The sequence below is a fragment of the Sinocyclocheilus grahami genome, unplaced genomic scaffold, assembly GCF_001515645.1.
Source record: "Sinocyclocheilus grahami isolate Dianchi unplaced genomic scaffold, SAMN03320097.WGS_v1.1 scaffold323.1, whole genome shotgun sequence".
In the NCBI taxonomy this organism is placed as follows: domain Eukaryota; kingdom Metazoa; phylum Chordata; class Actinopteri; order Cypriniformes; family Cyprinidae; genus Sinocyclocheilus; species Sinocyclocheilus grahami.
The window spans coordinates 262,609-279,447 of NW_015505502.1; the positions used below are offsets into that span (position 1 = coordinate 262,609).

Consider the following 16,839-nt stretch of genomic DNA (forward strand, 5'->3'; position numbering starts at 1 on the left):
ATATATATATATATATATATATACAACAAATTTTCTGTTCAGTCTTAAAGCAATCAGCCTCAAACCTGTTGTTATATCGTCAGCTCATACCATTTTCCTTCCACACTTCTCACATATACTTAAATTGTAAGCCTATTTTTTTTGGTACCACCATTTCTACACAAGCTGTCTCAAAAATAGGTGTGAATTAAACTTGAAGTGTTACACTGTTGTTATTTAGCTTGAAAATGGCACAGATAAATATATTTTCCAGATTGTGCTTTTATATTATATATATAAAAAAGAGCAAATACGCAACCTAACTTAAAGAATTTAAGAATACAGTATAAATAACAACTAAAAATATATAAAATTAAATAATATTAACTTGAAGATATAAGTATAAAAAGGCATTAAATCTTAAATGTGCAAATGTATTATAATATAATTTAGCATATCTAAAGCTATTTTCTTAAATGATCAGACATTTGCTGTTAATGTAGTTCTAACTACAATACTCCACTTCACTTATGCCTTGCAGAGACACAGAAAGAGTTATTTGGGGAACAATAATATAAAAAGCTATGCCTTTTTGGGTTTTTAAACCATTAAATGTAAAATGAATTAAAATTCCAACTAATTAACATTAAAACACTGCAAATTTATTTTAAAAGAAGAGAAACTGATGTAGTAAAAGTGTGCATTTCCTGTCATGTATTTTGGGTAATGTTCTGTCTGAGCTAACGGCCAGTCACTATGGCAGTACCGCCAGGGTTCTGCCCACTGACTAGACGACCTTCCCAAAGCACCTACACAAACACTAATTAAGACACACATAATACAGAACCTACCGTTGACGCACTCAAACACATCGCAGCACCTCCCAGGTGTTCCATCACCATGGGACACGACCTGTGGGGAAGTCCCCGCTGAGCACTGTGGGAAGGTGCAGAGGCCAGGCAAACACTCACATCTGAGTAAAAGAGAGAGAGAAACAGGGACACAGAGAGAGAGAGAGAAAGAGAGAGAGAGAGAGAGAGAGAGAGAGAGAGTAAGAGTGATCCTGGTGGGGGGTCTGTCATACCTAATTTATAACAACAAAAAACTCTCTTCTGTCACTCTGAAGTTATTAACTTTCAGTGCTGAAATAATACAATATTAATACTCTGAGACAGTGTTTCCCAACCTTTTTTTTAGACGTGGCACCCTTTGGTAATTTGGACCCACTTTATATTAAGTGGTCTTAACAACTATGTACTTACATTTAAATTAATAAATTGGTACAATGCACTTATTGTGTACATACATGTTTTTACATTGTACTTATATTTAAAAAATACCTGCATGTAATTACATCTGTAATTAATTTCTGTAATTACATTTATAATTACACTGTTGACCCATCCCTTACACCTTAACCCACCCTTAAACCTACCCATAACAACAAACCTGTCCCTAACCTTACCCGTATCCCACCTCAATAGCAGCAAAAGTGTTTTGCAATACAATATGAACACAATAAGTACATTGTACTTAATTGTTGATGTAAGTACATAGTAGTTAAGGCCACTTAATATAAAGTGGGGCCGGAAATTGTAACAAATTTGTGGCACTCTACAAAATTAATTTAGTCACAATAGTTGAATTTCTAACTTCGAAATGATACTTTGAAAAGAATAGATATTCGGTACAGCAGGGAAGAACTGCAGAATATATTGTCATACAGATATTCTTTAATATTATTAATTTTTTTTGTCCATCAATGGTGGCAATCAGCAGGCTAATTTCTAATAAAGAGACCAATTTACAGTATATGACAGATTTTAATGTAGGCTTTTATTCATATGTAAACATTGTTTAATTACCATTATAACAAGCTATCTCACAAAGTTATGCTCACTCAGTGTATTTTTGATTTTACAGTTGGGTAATTTTGTTGCAGTAGCACGAGATAGCTTGATTTCAAACTTTGAATTGAATAAAAATGACAAGTAAGTAATAAAATAACAACAAATAAAGAAATTACTAATGATAGCACAAATAAAAAATAACGACAGGCCTTCGAATTAAATAAATTGCTTTTTAGTTTTTCAGGTAGGTCTAACAGTAGGGTTATTAAGAGATTTTTTTTTTTTTTTTTGACCAATTATCCAAATAATGTTTAGTCCTAGAAAGCTATTATTATCAGAACATGTGAGCATAACATAGCGGTTAGCAGATCAATGAATGAGAGGGCAGCGTTACCAGAGTTGCCCATATACCACACACCATGTTACAGCACAGTAGGGCTATTGCAAACAGAAACAATACTGTACTACATAGATGTTTCCTGTGGGCTAAAATTTTTGAGTGGACTTTGCTGTTCCGATGAGCATGAATGGTATATGAGTGGAGCGCTCACGGACTGAGCGGAGCGCACACGCATAGAGCGGGATAATAAGCAGAGCATCACACCACGTGAAAGTGAAACCTGAGCAGTGAACTAATTTTCGGCAGCCGGAATTTCGGTGCATCTCTAATTATTGGCGACATCAGAAATTAATATTATATAATAGATGCTTTTTTGAATATTTTAGCAATTTAAAAATCTTAAATTATTTTTTTACACGGCACCCCGGTTGGGAAACACTGCTCTGAGACACACTGGGACTTGAGAACCAGTGCTAAACTAGTGAAAAATAATTTTTTTGGACAATCGTTTTGCTCTAACCTGGATTATTATCATGAGACAGGTGTGACGTCTAACCTAGACAATGAGTGTCAGACAGGTGTAACATCTAACCTAAACTGTGAGCATCTTACAGTTTAAATGTATAACCTGGACTGTGTGTGTGAGACAGGTCTGACTGTGTAACCTGGAGTGTGAGCATGAGACAGGTGCACGTCTAAGCTATACTGTAACAAGTCTGATGTCTATCCTGGATTATGAACTAGAAATGTGTGACATCTCACCTGGATTGCTGGATACTAAGTGTGTAAAAGATGAAAACTAACGTGGATTGTGAGAGTGAGACAGGTGTAATATCTAATCAGGATTGCAGGTATGAAACCGGTGTAACTGTCTAATTGGAATTGTTAGAGTGAGACAGGTGTTAACGTCTAGTCTAGACTATGAGTGTGAAGCAGATAAAAACAGCCTAACTTGGATTGTGAGAGTAATACAAGTACAATGTCTAACCTGGATTATGAGTGTGAAACAGATGAAATGGTCAAACTTGGATTGTGAGAGTGAGACAGGTGTAACGTCTAATCAGGATTATGAGCATAAAACAGGTGTAACAGTCTAATTGGAATTGTGAGAGTAAGACAAGTGTAACATCTAAACTGGACTATGAGTGTGATCAGATGAAACAGTCTAACTTGGATTATGAGAGTGAGACAGATGTAACATCTAATTAGGATTGTGAGCATGAGACCGATGTAACGGTCTAACTTGGATTGTGAGCACGAGTCAGGTGTACCTGTCTAACTGGGATTGTAAGAGTAAGACAGGTGTAACGTGTAACCTGCATTGTAAGTGTGAAACAGATGAAACAGTCTGTAATCAGGATTGTGAGCATGAGACCAGTGTAATGGTGTAACTGGGATTGTGGGAGTGAGACAGGTGTAACGTCTTAACTTGAATTGTCAATATATGAGACTAACCTACATTGTACGCATTAGACAGATGTAACAGTCAAACCTTGAGTGTGTGTGAGACAGTTATAACATCTAACCTGGTAGGAAGGGTGCAGCAGCCATCTGCTGTCAGTCTGACCTGAGTCTCATAGCTGTCCGCCGGACACTGGACGGGCTTCACTGGTGGACACTCTACTGTGCTGCAGTCTACACTGAACACTGAACACAAGACATAAAACATTTATCACTTCTCAATAAAGCCTGTAATTAACACACCTCATCAAACTCTCATCCAAGCAAATGATTTACCTGTTATATCACACCATAAACGTCAACACACTGTTTACAGTGCTTAGGTCATTATATAATGTAGGTTAAGTTTTAATGTTAAATATAAAAAAGAACAAAAACAAAAATGAAATGGCATTTGCAACAGGTTACAACATCAAACAACAGATCAATCAATAGACAGTTTCAAAGGTAAGTTATGATTACATTTCTATGACATATGAATAATGTGAGCTGATTAATTCTTCCCAATAAGAACTTTTATCAAGTAAATTTCCCATTTCATGTAAACTTTTTTTTTTTTTCAGAAAAGTGTCATTTACAAAAACAACCCCAATACATATGTGTCCTATCTATCAAACTGTCCCAGGAAGCAGAACCACTCATGTGTCTTCAACAGCCCATGGCTTTGGCGTGTCTCAAAGGCTTTGGCAAACTCCCAAATCACAAAATCGCTCTCTTTGGTGTATTGGGAAATAATTACTGTTGCTTTTTTATGTTGTGTTGAAGCCAAGAGCCTATCTCTGCTCAAGGCTGCCACATTGCAGCAAAATACAGCATGACAGAAGAAGATATATTAAAATTAAGGTACTATGACAGCATCATGAGATAACCTGCAAAGAATTCAAATCTATCACTATCTGGTTTCTGGCGTGGATTCCCAAGACTCCACAACAATCCATCTATTGCTCTAGCAGGAAAATAATCTGATATTCCAATAAAAGTTGGCAGTGCATGCTTTTTATATTTGAGAAAAATCAACATAGAGGAATATTTTACCCAAAAATGAAAACTCTGTCATCATACACTCACCCTCATGTCATTCCAAACATGCATGTTGTTTGTTTTTCATGGAACACAAAAATTGAAGCTCTTTGAAGAACATTTACACAGTCATTTCCATAATAGGGATGTCGAAAATGGACATGAAGGGTAGAATTTGCATGCTTTGGCAAAATATTCCTTTATACCATGCTAGTGTAGGCTGGTTTAAACTGGTTTGGTTGCTGTTTTCCAACAAAACTAGACTAGTGGAGCTAGTTAACTTGGTGTCATGTGAAGATGGAATCAAGGAAGTCACAACAGTTAACTTAATATTGGACTTTATTACCTGGTTTGCATTCGTAGAGATCACAACACTCGTCAGGTTTGCCTGAGCTCTTGGATACAAGGATGTTGAGGTGCCCGGGCTGGCAAACTTTCCTCAGACACCCGGCTGGGCTACACACGCAGCGGCTGGGTAGGGGGCAACATTCACCTGGTGGAGCATAGCCCTCGATCAATATAGAGTCCTCAGGGCAGCGTGGAGAAAACTGCACCTCACATCTCGCCTTGGAGCAGTCCGGCCTTTCCTCTACAGAGAAAAATAACAAATTTTTGTCATTTCTGATGTTCAGCTATGCTTAATAGTTATTCTTTTTTTTGTGAGTAAAAACTGGCAAGTAAATAAAGTTACTCACCAGTAACATTATTAAGAACTGCAATATGGTTTAAATAGAATTGTAAGAGCGGTAGTCAGACTGTTGCTGATGTAAGTGACATACACGATTCAAATCACAAACCAAAACAATCTATTAAAGCAAACATCTGTCAGGACTCACACCACACATTTTTATCTCAAAACTCCATGTGGTTGACGAAAATGAGGTATTTGTCTTCATGTCTTCATGTTGTGACAGGTACCGTTTCACCAAGAGACAGACTAGTTTGTCATGTACTGTATATGAGCTGTGACACATTGACATGCTGTTTGTCACATATGCATAGAAAAAATTTATAACCACATTGTCATGAGAACAAAAATAATGCAATTAATTAACAAGAGTTTCATCTGTATGGTCAATACAGTCTGTATTGTGCTCAACAAGGCTGCATTTATTTGATCAAAAATACAGTAAAAACAGTAATATTGTGAAATATTATTGCAATTTAAAAGAACGCTTTTCTACTTTAATATATTTAAAATGGTAATTTCTTCCTGTGATGCAAAGCTGAATTTTTAGCAGTCGTTACTCCAGTGTCACATGATCCTTCAGAAATCATTCTAATATGCTTATTTCTTATTATCTGTTGGAAACAGTTGTGCTGCTGAATATTTTTGTGGAAAATGTGATACATTTGGTAAAAAAGCAAATATACCCTGTGTGTTTATATTTTCTCAATTTCGTCCTAAAAAGACGTTATAAAAGTAGAGCTGACTGACATTTCACTGCCTTTAGCAGACAGACGATGAGCAGCTGCGTCACTCCCTTATTTTGAACCGAATATTGACCATGCAGGTCAAAGTCCGGTGTTTTATGAACACACTCAATCTGACCTTCCGTCATTCAAGGCATGATTGCTTTTATTCGTTCTTTACAAGAGAAGAACAAGCTAACAAAGAAGGAATAACATTGAGATAAATTGAAAAGGTGCATGTGAGAGACATAAAAAGAACCACAGAAAAGAAAACTCATGCTGATATGAATGTGAATGAATGGCAAATGTCAGCAGGAGAGAAACGGCTGGCATGCTGTAATGCTCCTGTTGCTTGTCTGCTGTCTGATAACACTGGGCGGAGGGGTGTGTAACAACTCTAGATGCGGCGCTACATGTTAAAACACAGACGGCAATATTAATACAGCCAGGATGTCTGGTTTATGTAAACAAAGTAGACTGATCTGGGCCATATTATGGATTCTCCATCATTAAATGCAGTCTTAAAGGAATGGTTCAACCAAATTTAAATCTGGTAATCATCTACTTACTTTTGTTTTATGTTTCTGTGAACAATAGACTATACTTCATAATACTTTTTGAAGCTTGACAGCCACTCTTGTCACCATTCTGCTAAATAACTCAATTTGTCTTCCATTGAAAAAAATGCTTGTTCAAGGGTGAGCAGATTAAATAAGTTATCAATTGTTTCTTCAAAATCCTTTTTTTTGGGGTTGGAATGACACTTTCAAGCTTCGAAACACCAAAAGTATTACATTACACATTAGTTTTATGCGAAAGTATTACATTACACATTAGATTAAATGCTGTAAATGAGTCAGAACTGAATCAAGTTTGGTTTTATGAACCAAATCATTGAAAAGATTGGCCTCTAAGGACAATACTATTTTACCTATTAATGTGCAAAGGATTTATGGTTTCAAAAGACTTGGAGAATGTTACATGAGTACCATAAACCACTTTCATGGCACTTTTTATGTGTTGTATGTCTATTTTGAAACTTATAAGTTCCCCATTATATATATACAGTGGGTACGGAAAGTATTCAGACCCCCTTCAAATACACAAAATAATGATCTTTAAAATAGCATCATATGACCCCTTTAAAATAACTTTAATATTTTTAGATGACAACATAAAAATGTCAGGGTGATACAACTGTCATGATATTATGATGAGGAAAAATGTTATATTAAATATATATTAAATAAATGAAATACATATTTTGGCATATTTTTATACGCATGAACGTGAATGGAAAAGAGTGATTCTTCACAGTCTTCAAAATTTCCCAGTTTGCGTTCCATGGAAGAAAGAAGTCATACATATTTGGAGCAGCATAAGTGTGAGTAAATAATGACAATTTTCATTTTCAGGTGAACTATCCCTTTAAAAGACGCAAGTATATAATGATCAAACAATTGCTCTGAAATGATGAATAGCAAGAAAAAAAAAGCACCGCAGGGCAAAATCACTGACTTCGTTGACTGAGGTTACATACTACGCAAGTATTACTCTGACACTGATTAATTAACTGCTAAACTTATTAAAGGAGATGTACTCAAGCCATTAAACACACTGTTCAATGCTTTGTTTGATCTTGTAGCAAAATTATATCTGATGTATGAAATGTATGTCTTACAAAGAGGCCATGGCCTATCATTGCCTTTTGATGTATTATGATGTGTTGGGAGAGGAGAGTCCTCCATAGAGGTACTCCTCTTTTGAGAGAGAGGGTGTAATTACCTCAAATGATCAACAGAGAGAGAACATAATGCTTGTGAATTCACAATAAAAGCAGAGAAGATAGATACCTCTTTAAAAAGCTCCTCATATTTAAGCACTGTGTTTATGTGGCATTATACAAGCGCCCAGGCTTTTTGTTCTCACCAAGGATTTAAGGACAATTATGACGGCATTATTTTTTGTTGGCTGGCAAATGCAACTTGAATGTGAAATGACTTGATACACGAAGATGTGATGGGTGAAAATGAGACGAGAGTGAATAAGTGACATGGTGAAATGTCACATGAGACATGTAGCAGTCACCAAATGAGACAGAATATCACAACACCTTGCAGTGATGGATGTGACATTTAATTTAACTAATGTAATGTATGTATTATATACTTTTAAGGAAAGCGACTTGCAGTACATACAACATATTTTTATTAGTACATTAGGTGTGCTGATTGGGAATCGAACCCATGACCTTCCTGTGTTCCTAGAGCAATGCCCTACCAGTTGAGCTACATGAAACGTATGATGTTACATACTTGTTCTTGTTATTACAGTTCACACAGAATAATGTGTATTTGTTTCATCTACGGCCCTTAACAATTTAGTATTTTCATAGTGGATATGACTTCATAGTGAATAAAACTGCAGGAGTTCATTTAAAGTTCATATGTTAACATGGGTCTCCAAGTTGCCGTTAAAACATTTTCCAACAAACCACCGCAAATGAAAGCTCCTCCATCCCCATTCATCATCTGTACTTCCTCTCTCCTCTCAAAATATTCAACAATCCCCAACACATCAACAAATCTATCCTTCGGTTATAGTATATGTGTTCTCTCTCTCAAGAGTGCACTGCTGTAGATAAACAGCCTTTAATTTGGTTTTACACTTGGAGCACAACCCAGCGTTGATCCACAAAAGCTCTGCGGTGTACTATACGCATAGATCTTACTTGGGAATATTTTTACCCCTAAAGAATTGTGGGAAATGCCTCAATTGACTTCCCCCTAACTGTTGTGTGCTGAAAACATCTAAGAACTTAATGTAACCACAAAACACTGCATTCAGCACTCACTGATATCGACTACGATATCTAAAACTGACTAGTTGGTGGGGTGCCTTACTAGTTACTAGTTAAGGAAGCTCTGTATAACTGGGCTGGTAAGAATCTTTACGTTTCTTAGAAAATCAAACGTCTGTGTAAATATGTAGGTGCTATAAAAGGGATGAATTTAACTTATTTGTATGATACCCTGATATTACTAAAAACTAATAAATGCATTATTTAAAAAAAATACATATATTATATGATATGGAATAACCATATCATAATAAATAAATCTTCCATTAAAAGCAGAAAAAAATGTCAATAAATAAATAGCATGAATTAAATTTTTTTAAATATATTTTTTTAAACTTTTTTTATTTATTGGCACTTTTAATTAAACATTTATTTATTAATACGGCACTCACAATCCTCCATAATTAATAATATTATTATTAATAAAAAAATAAATCAACTGTATTAAATTCTACAAATTGTTATAACATTATAATGTACAGTATGAAAATGGTGTCCAATATAAATATCCACATGTAAAGTGAAAATAATTTAAAATGAATATTAATTTTGAGGCTTCCTAAATATTACATTTAACAGTGGCCAATACATATGCAAAAAAGTACCAACTAATATGGATTAAAAAAATCTAATATTGGCCAATTAACAATAAGGTACCAATATATATTCTAACAAAAACAAAACTGCTGCTTATCATACCAAGATTAAGAAAATATATTAGAAATAATTTATGATGTCAACCATCATAATGACCCATCTGTTTGCAGAACTGTACTGTTTGCTTTCTTATTAACTGCACCCTGATGAAAGAAAAGGTGAGAAAAACACTTCCTCACAATGACCCCCTCCTTTGCTAAGACGAGAGCTACAGTTTCTTTTTCATGTTTGTTTTTCACAGCCTTCACTGTGATTTCTCTTTTGACAATGACAGCTGTTCACCACTGATCGCATGGACGTGGTTGCCAGGCATCTGCTGCTGAGATGGAAACAGATTGTTACATATAAATTCAATCTGGGAGCAGCCTCGAACCCTGGGCTTATCATACTTCCACCTCCTGAGATGCGACAAAACACGCATCTCCAGCCTCTCACCATAATGAAGTACAGAAACACCTTGTATGGTGCGAGTGCGCAAAAGAACAGTAATGTCCTATAGCAGCTGGAAATCTATACGATTCACATCTATGACCGAAACATAGGGAAATGAAGTTTAGACATCGATTATTGTGCGATGATGAGCTTGTTCATACGGAGTGCATAATTTCGATCGATGAAAAGACCCACTGTGCATAATTATTGCCTATAGAAAAGCTGTTCTTCAAAGCATATCATCAAATCAGTTGTCATTGATGGAGACAGGGCTCTAGCTGAGAGCAGCAGGTTGGCTTGGCACTGTAAAGTCATTACTTGATATTTCACAGAGCCGGTGTAGGCAGCAAAGTCCTACGTGGCAAGGGAGACAAGGGAGAAAGTGGCAGAGAAAAAGCAAAAAGCATTTTCCAAAGCATGGAAAATATGGAAAACCCAACAAACTGCAAATAAACAAGCAGAGATCTACCAAGTAATCATACCCAGAAAGGCTCATGGGTGTCGAAGGATTTCAATAGGTGCCAAATACATATATGAGCAATGATCTAAAACTTTAAAGGGGTCATATGATGTTGCTAAAAAGAGGTTTAAGGTTCAAAAACACATTATTTTCCAAATACTGTACATTATTGTTTCTCCTCTATGCCCCGCCTTTCTGAAACGCGTCATTTTTTACAAAGCTCATCATTCTGAAAAGCGAGGTGTGCTGTGATTGGCCAGCTATCCAGAGCGTTGTGATTGGCCGAATACCTCAAGTGTGTGACGGAAATGTTACGCCCCTTACCATACTGTGATGCCGTGTCCGGCCGGAGCGACGAGACAAAAACATTAAAACTGATTATAAACTAGGGATTTGTTGCATCCAGTGGGGACATAATTACGGATTATAATGACATATACTGTCTTTTTATGCGTTGCGTAAACATAAAACCTAAACATAAACATAAAACCATGTCTGCATTTGTGATCGGAGAAATGACAAACTTTTTCTGTATTTTTTACAAAATTATTCTGGCAACCACAGCTGCCAAAATTATTTTGTAAAAACTACAGAATTTTTTTTACAGTGTACCCAAGCAAGCAAGAACATCACGATACTGTTTGGCAGTCCTCACGCTGTTAAATGTCATGTATTTTCTCTGGTTTGGAGAATAAATCTCAATTTGTGATGGCAGCAATCTTGTTGTCTTGATGTGGACCTCTATTATTCTCCACCTACATCACAAATGAGTCAGCTAAGAAAACCCACGACAACATTACATGACAGGCTTAAGTGAAAAAAACATTTTCTTTTTTCATGTGTCATGATGTCATGACTTTTATCTTTGTCATAAGGAAAAAAAATAAATAATGATCTTCAATAAATGTAACTATCCATTTTGTAAAGTGACATTCATGTGATCTCTCAGGAAATCAATAATTACTTAAATAAGAATGCCAAGAAAACAGTAAAATATGTTCTATCACTGTGTTATGCTTATAATTTCATTTAATATGGATTTATGCAATACCTGGAACCTGAACCAAACCCAGGCTTTTCCTTGTGCATGCATTACATTTTGAAAAGCTCCATCCCTGGATCATAGTGCTAAAAAACATAAAAATAATTTCGTTTTATCATATAAAAATTTATTTAGAACATCAGTCAAACTCTGATTTAGCTTCCCACATGTCAGCGATCCATTTAAATGCAAAACGACAGAGAGAGGATTGATGAAATGTAAATAAGGAAGGTGAAAGGTCAGCCTTCTCAGCCTAAGGCAAACAAGAATGAGGAATGATTTGAGACGATTCGTGTTTTTCTTCACTGATGGAAGCTGTAGGCAGTTAAAGCACATTAACACTGGAGTGAGTTTAGCCACGCTGCAAAACACAGTGCGCTGCCTACATACACAACATTTTAAGGCAGTGGTTCTCAACCTTTTTGACTCCAAGGCCCCCATTTGTTCCAGATAATATTTGAAGGTCCTCCTAAGATATGTACCTCAGGCACTTCTATTGTAAAAGAAATGCATAAAACAAAACATATGATGCAAGTTTTATGTTGTACATCCGGCAGGGATTGTAGGTGGGGGGAGTGAATACCCAGCGCTCTCTTCCACCGTCAATACCACGACTGAGGTGAGACCCTTGAGCAAGGCACCGAACCCCCAACTGCTCCCAGGGAGCATTACTGCATTACTTATTACTAATCAATTTCTAAATTTAAACCTCAACCAGAACTATACACAGATGCTTTTTGAATTCTTTTAAATAAATCATATTAAATTGCATAAATTATTCTTGAACTGGCCAAAGTATTTAAAGTGAGAAGGTTACATTAAAAGCACATTTTAACATTAGATGTTAAACCCACTATTGTTTAATATAGAATGGTTCTATAGTCTACACAGTATTTAATGCAATTACATTAGAAGTAACTAACTAAATTACAGAAAGAGTAATGCCTTACTTTAAATTACAGTAATGAATTACTTAGGAATGCATTACACCCAACACTGTGAGGGAATAGTATATTGGATTTAAATGCAATCTTAAAAATAAAGTTATTTTATTGGCATCTACTTTTCACATCCATAGAAACTTTCCATTGTACAAAAGGTTCATTATAGTAGAAAAATGTATCTTTAAGTTATCAAAATATTCTTCACACTTCACAATCAAAATGTTCTTTTAGGAAAACCATAATGGTATGACATTCATTCTATGACATTCACTGCAAACACCTCCATTTGGAACCTTTATTTTTGAGAGTGTCGCTCTCAAAAACACACTCAAATGCATTTCCCTTCAAATTTTCAAACTGGATCCAGACCAAACCAGCAGAGAGTACACATAAAGATAAATTAATCAAAATGAGCGTACATGGATATGGCCCTCCGATGAATCATTACGGGTGCTGGTTAATTGAGACAGTCCGAGAGAGCTCTTTACAGTCCAACAACTATCCACTCCACAATACCCTGTCCCTGGAGAACACCAGTGACACACTCCGACCAACCCATTACACACATCTGGCTTTGGAGAGCCTGTAATGGTCCACATCTGTAGAGCGTGCATGCCCAACAGCGAGAGTGATTGAAGAGCATGTATGCACCAGCACACACACGTTGTGCCACGGTCCACATTTGCTGTGTAAGTTAGTACATCATCATCATCCAGCATCCATATGGGCACGGCAACACTTTGTCCCTGTGTCTCGTTTCTTTGGCAACCGTTTACAAGTGTGTTTGGTGAGCCCTTACACAGTGAGGTGAGAAACATCTTAACACGTTTTCAATATGACCGCGTAAAAACATCAGGTGGGATGAAAACGGTCTCTGTAATACGGAGAGATGTTTTTTTAGGGCATGTGCAGTGCACATGATGTAAATTTCATCATCAGTATAGTACACACGTACTGCACGTGCACAGACAGATTTTTCTAAGCACGCAAACTCTGTACGATTTCTTTTGCACTAAGTTTGTCCACGAGGTGGACTGACCAGTCCTTTCATACTCAAAGAAGAAACAGAGGAGATGGAACAACAAACCACTGGAGACCACAAAAATAATAGATGCCTGCATTGACGAGCACTTGCAAAAGGGGGTTAGAAGATACCCGCTCTAGTTAAACTCTAGTATATTATAACATATTATTTCACTGTATTATGCTACTGTCTTCACAAAGAAGTGTCTAGAGTCATGAAATGATTATGTCTAGTCATCAACTATATTTTTTGTCCTGTTGTTTTATGTTCAAGGCTTTTTTTATGCAGGCTACACTAGTCACTTTTCATAATGGTCAATATTAAGCTAAACAATCCTGCACTCACAATGAGAATTAGAAGGACGTAAATACATATTTAGGTGGTGTAACAGGTCATTAATCAATATATTAAAATAACCTATGTTATTTAAATTACAAAAAATTGTCTATAGACAATAATGAGCCATAATAATTCACCACATTGCATAGGATGATACGATGACAAATTCAAGTGCACAGCTTCAGTTTAGTTATATCATTTATAATTTGAATTATACAAGAAGAACACCAATAAACTTCGGGTAATAAAAAAAAAGAAGGTTTTATTCATTAGCCTACATCAGATCTGATTTTTTTTCTTCAGGAAACAGGCAGACTAGAATAAATAGCATCACAGAAGCTAACAATAAACGATAGAAATGGCAAAACAAAAATTAAATAATGAATCATGAACAATTATGAGTAACATTAGGATAAAACGTCTAAATATGATGTATTGAGCCGACAGGACGCTTTACTTATCTCCCCACCATCAGACTCTCCATCCCTCATGGCATTTAGTGCTTCTTATACCTCTTCAGCATTCATAAATTGCCTTCTTTTACTCATTTTGTCTTTATTTATGAAACTGATAACCGCTAATTCAGTGAGTGAAAGGTGTTGCCTAGCAATGTACTATGTTTAAAACATAAGCAGCACGGAAATGACAGCGCGGACATACAGGTATTATATAGCGGGGTAAATTTGAGCTGGCGCTTATAGGTATAAATGCCCTGTTTTTTTATCTGGTTTTATCTAAACAGTTTTTAACAACAGGGGATTGTAAATCACACAATTTTAATAAAAGTCAGAGACTTGAACGTTTTAATAAAAATATTTTATGTACGTTTTAAAAACAGCTACGGGTAAAATGTTCCCCGTGGTGGTTCTAGTGTTAAACGAGTATAAAAACACCTTTTATCGCTAATAACCTCTGGAGAGAAAAAGCGCACTGGATAAAGATGAAGCTTTCTAGTACGCATGTTTTTGTGAATGCTATGAAATAGTAGTATAGTGTCCTGCGAAATGTCTTATGCATATGTTAAACGTTTTTAATCAAAGTTGTTTATTCTGGTCTTTAAAAGCAGGCTAATCATTTAACGTTCGGATAACTACAACAAAAAAAATAAAATAAAAATTTGCGAATAAACAGTTTATATAGTAGAGATGCACCGATCGATCGGCCAGGGATCGGAATCGGCCGATTTTCCTCATGATCGGCGACCGGTCAGTCAGTCTCACTTCTTTCCGATTTCGAGCCGATCCGTTTTGTTACCAGCGGCACAGGCAATAACATCAGTCGCGCATTCTCATCTGTCCAACGACCCCTTCTCTCACAGACACACGTCTCATTCGCTCCAGTTAAATAGTGCTTGTATTGCGTGAATGCTATGAAATAGTAGCATAGTGTCCTGCGAAATGTCTTATGCATATGTTAAACGATTTTAATCAAAGTTGTTTATTCTGGTCTTTAAAAGCAGGCTAATCATTTAACGTTCGGATAACTACAACAAAAAAAATAAAATAAAAATTTGCGAATAAACAGTTTATATAGTAGAGATGCATCGATCGATCGGCCAGGGATCGGAATCGGCCGATTTTCCTCATGATCGGCGACCGGTCAGTCAGTCTCACTTCTTTCCGATTTCGAGCCGATCCGTTTTGTTACCAGCGGCACAGGCAATAACATCAGTCGCGCATTCTCATCTGTCCAACGACCCCTTCTCTCACAGACACACGTCTCATTCGCTCCAGTTAAATAGTGCTTGTATTGCGCATTATAGTAATTCCCGCAGGTTTCGTGCTTGTACCAAACGCGTGCGCACCACCACTGATCTATATTAGTGGAGCGCACAATCCGCGCTCAGTCTCAAACAGCTTGTGAGCCACAAATACCAAAATGAGTGGCTAACTGCGCTAAAATTTTCAAATACATACAAAATTATGTCAAAATGCCCGTCTTGGTGAGTATCCAGTTAAACAGTCAGTTTTGGAACGTTACATAGTTGAGAAAGATGTAACAGTATATTGGGTACGTGGATAAACTCTTAAAGGGACCACAGTCCAATATTCCTGCTGCTGTCTGTCATGTTAATCAAAGAACAAAAGACAAAGAAAATAATTTTCTGCTCTTGACTGAATACGTTTTATAACTTTAATGGTAAGCATTAATCTGTATTAAATTTTTACAATGAAGACTACAGAAATTAAAGTAATCAAATGTAAAATAACACTGGATATGATGTTTTATTAACAAGGTTCGGGAGGAGCACGATCAGATAATCAATCAGTCTGGTCCAGGTGGAGCTCGTCAGCTAATCACCTTAACAAGCACATACGTTTATATATACAGCCAACTTACCTCAGTTCCACGAAAGTTTTCCAGCATTCGGTTTTGCTCCTTTAGCCATTATATCACAGACTCAACTTTTTCCGTACGACGACGAAGAAACCTGTACCGGGGATCTTTCGTATCCTCCTAACATTATGGATGTTGATGTCATTTTTTTTGTAACCAAGACGCAAAACTGCGTAGAACACGCAATGACATTACTCACATTTTCTGTATTAATTTTCACTAGCTTTTTTCCTGTATTTTTAAATTACACATTTTACTCGGATAGACAGATAAGATGAAAAAGATTAGATTTTCGTGAAAAGTTAAACAGTGTGCAATTATAGGTGCAAACCAACAAATAAGGTGTATCATAAAGAAACTATTATTATTATTATTATTAAGTATTAAGTACAACTAGCAACCTAATTCGCATGCGTTGGGCATACTGCTAGGCACCTCTCTCCAAGTCTCTACCAGCTGATGTGCTGCCTGGCTGGCTAGCTGTTTCAATACATACTACTAATTGTGTGGTTAAGAGGAAAAGCATGTCTTTTCGTAATTTTATGATGTTGTCAGTCGTCATATTTCTCCTGCTACTTCTAACCTCTCTTCCTTTTCAGTGGTCTCCAGCTACCGTAGCACACTAGCGTGAGGCTGCCTCTGCAAGCTGTGCAGCATTTTCCCCCGAATATCACAAGCCCC

The 16,839-nt window shown here is 36.3% G+C and overlaps 1 protein-coding gene across 1 annotated transcript in view; it reads right to left on the reverse strand.

Annotated features, from left to right (window-relative positions):
• The window catches only part of LOC107602268 (cysteine-rich motor neuron 1 protein-like), a 134,447-nt gene that overhangs the window by 49,920 nt on the left and 67,688 nt on the right, over positions 1–16,839 (reverse strand). Inside the window, exons 3-5 of the mRNA XM_016294728.1 lie at positions 4,997–5,239; positions 3,696–3,816; positions 831–952 (exon numbers count right to left, since the gene is read on the reverse strand). Of these exons, the coding sequence (XP_016150214.1) occupies positions 831–952; positions 3,696–3,816; positions 4,997–5,239 (486 nt within the window). The remainder of the gene's footprint in view (positions 1–830; positions 953–3,695; positions 3,817–4,996; positions 5,240–16,839) is intronic.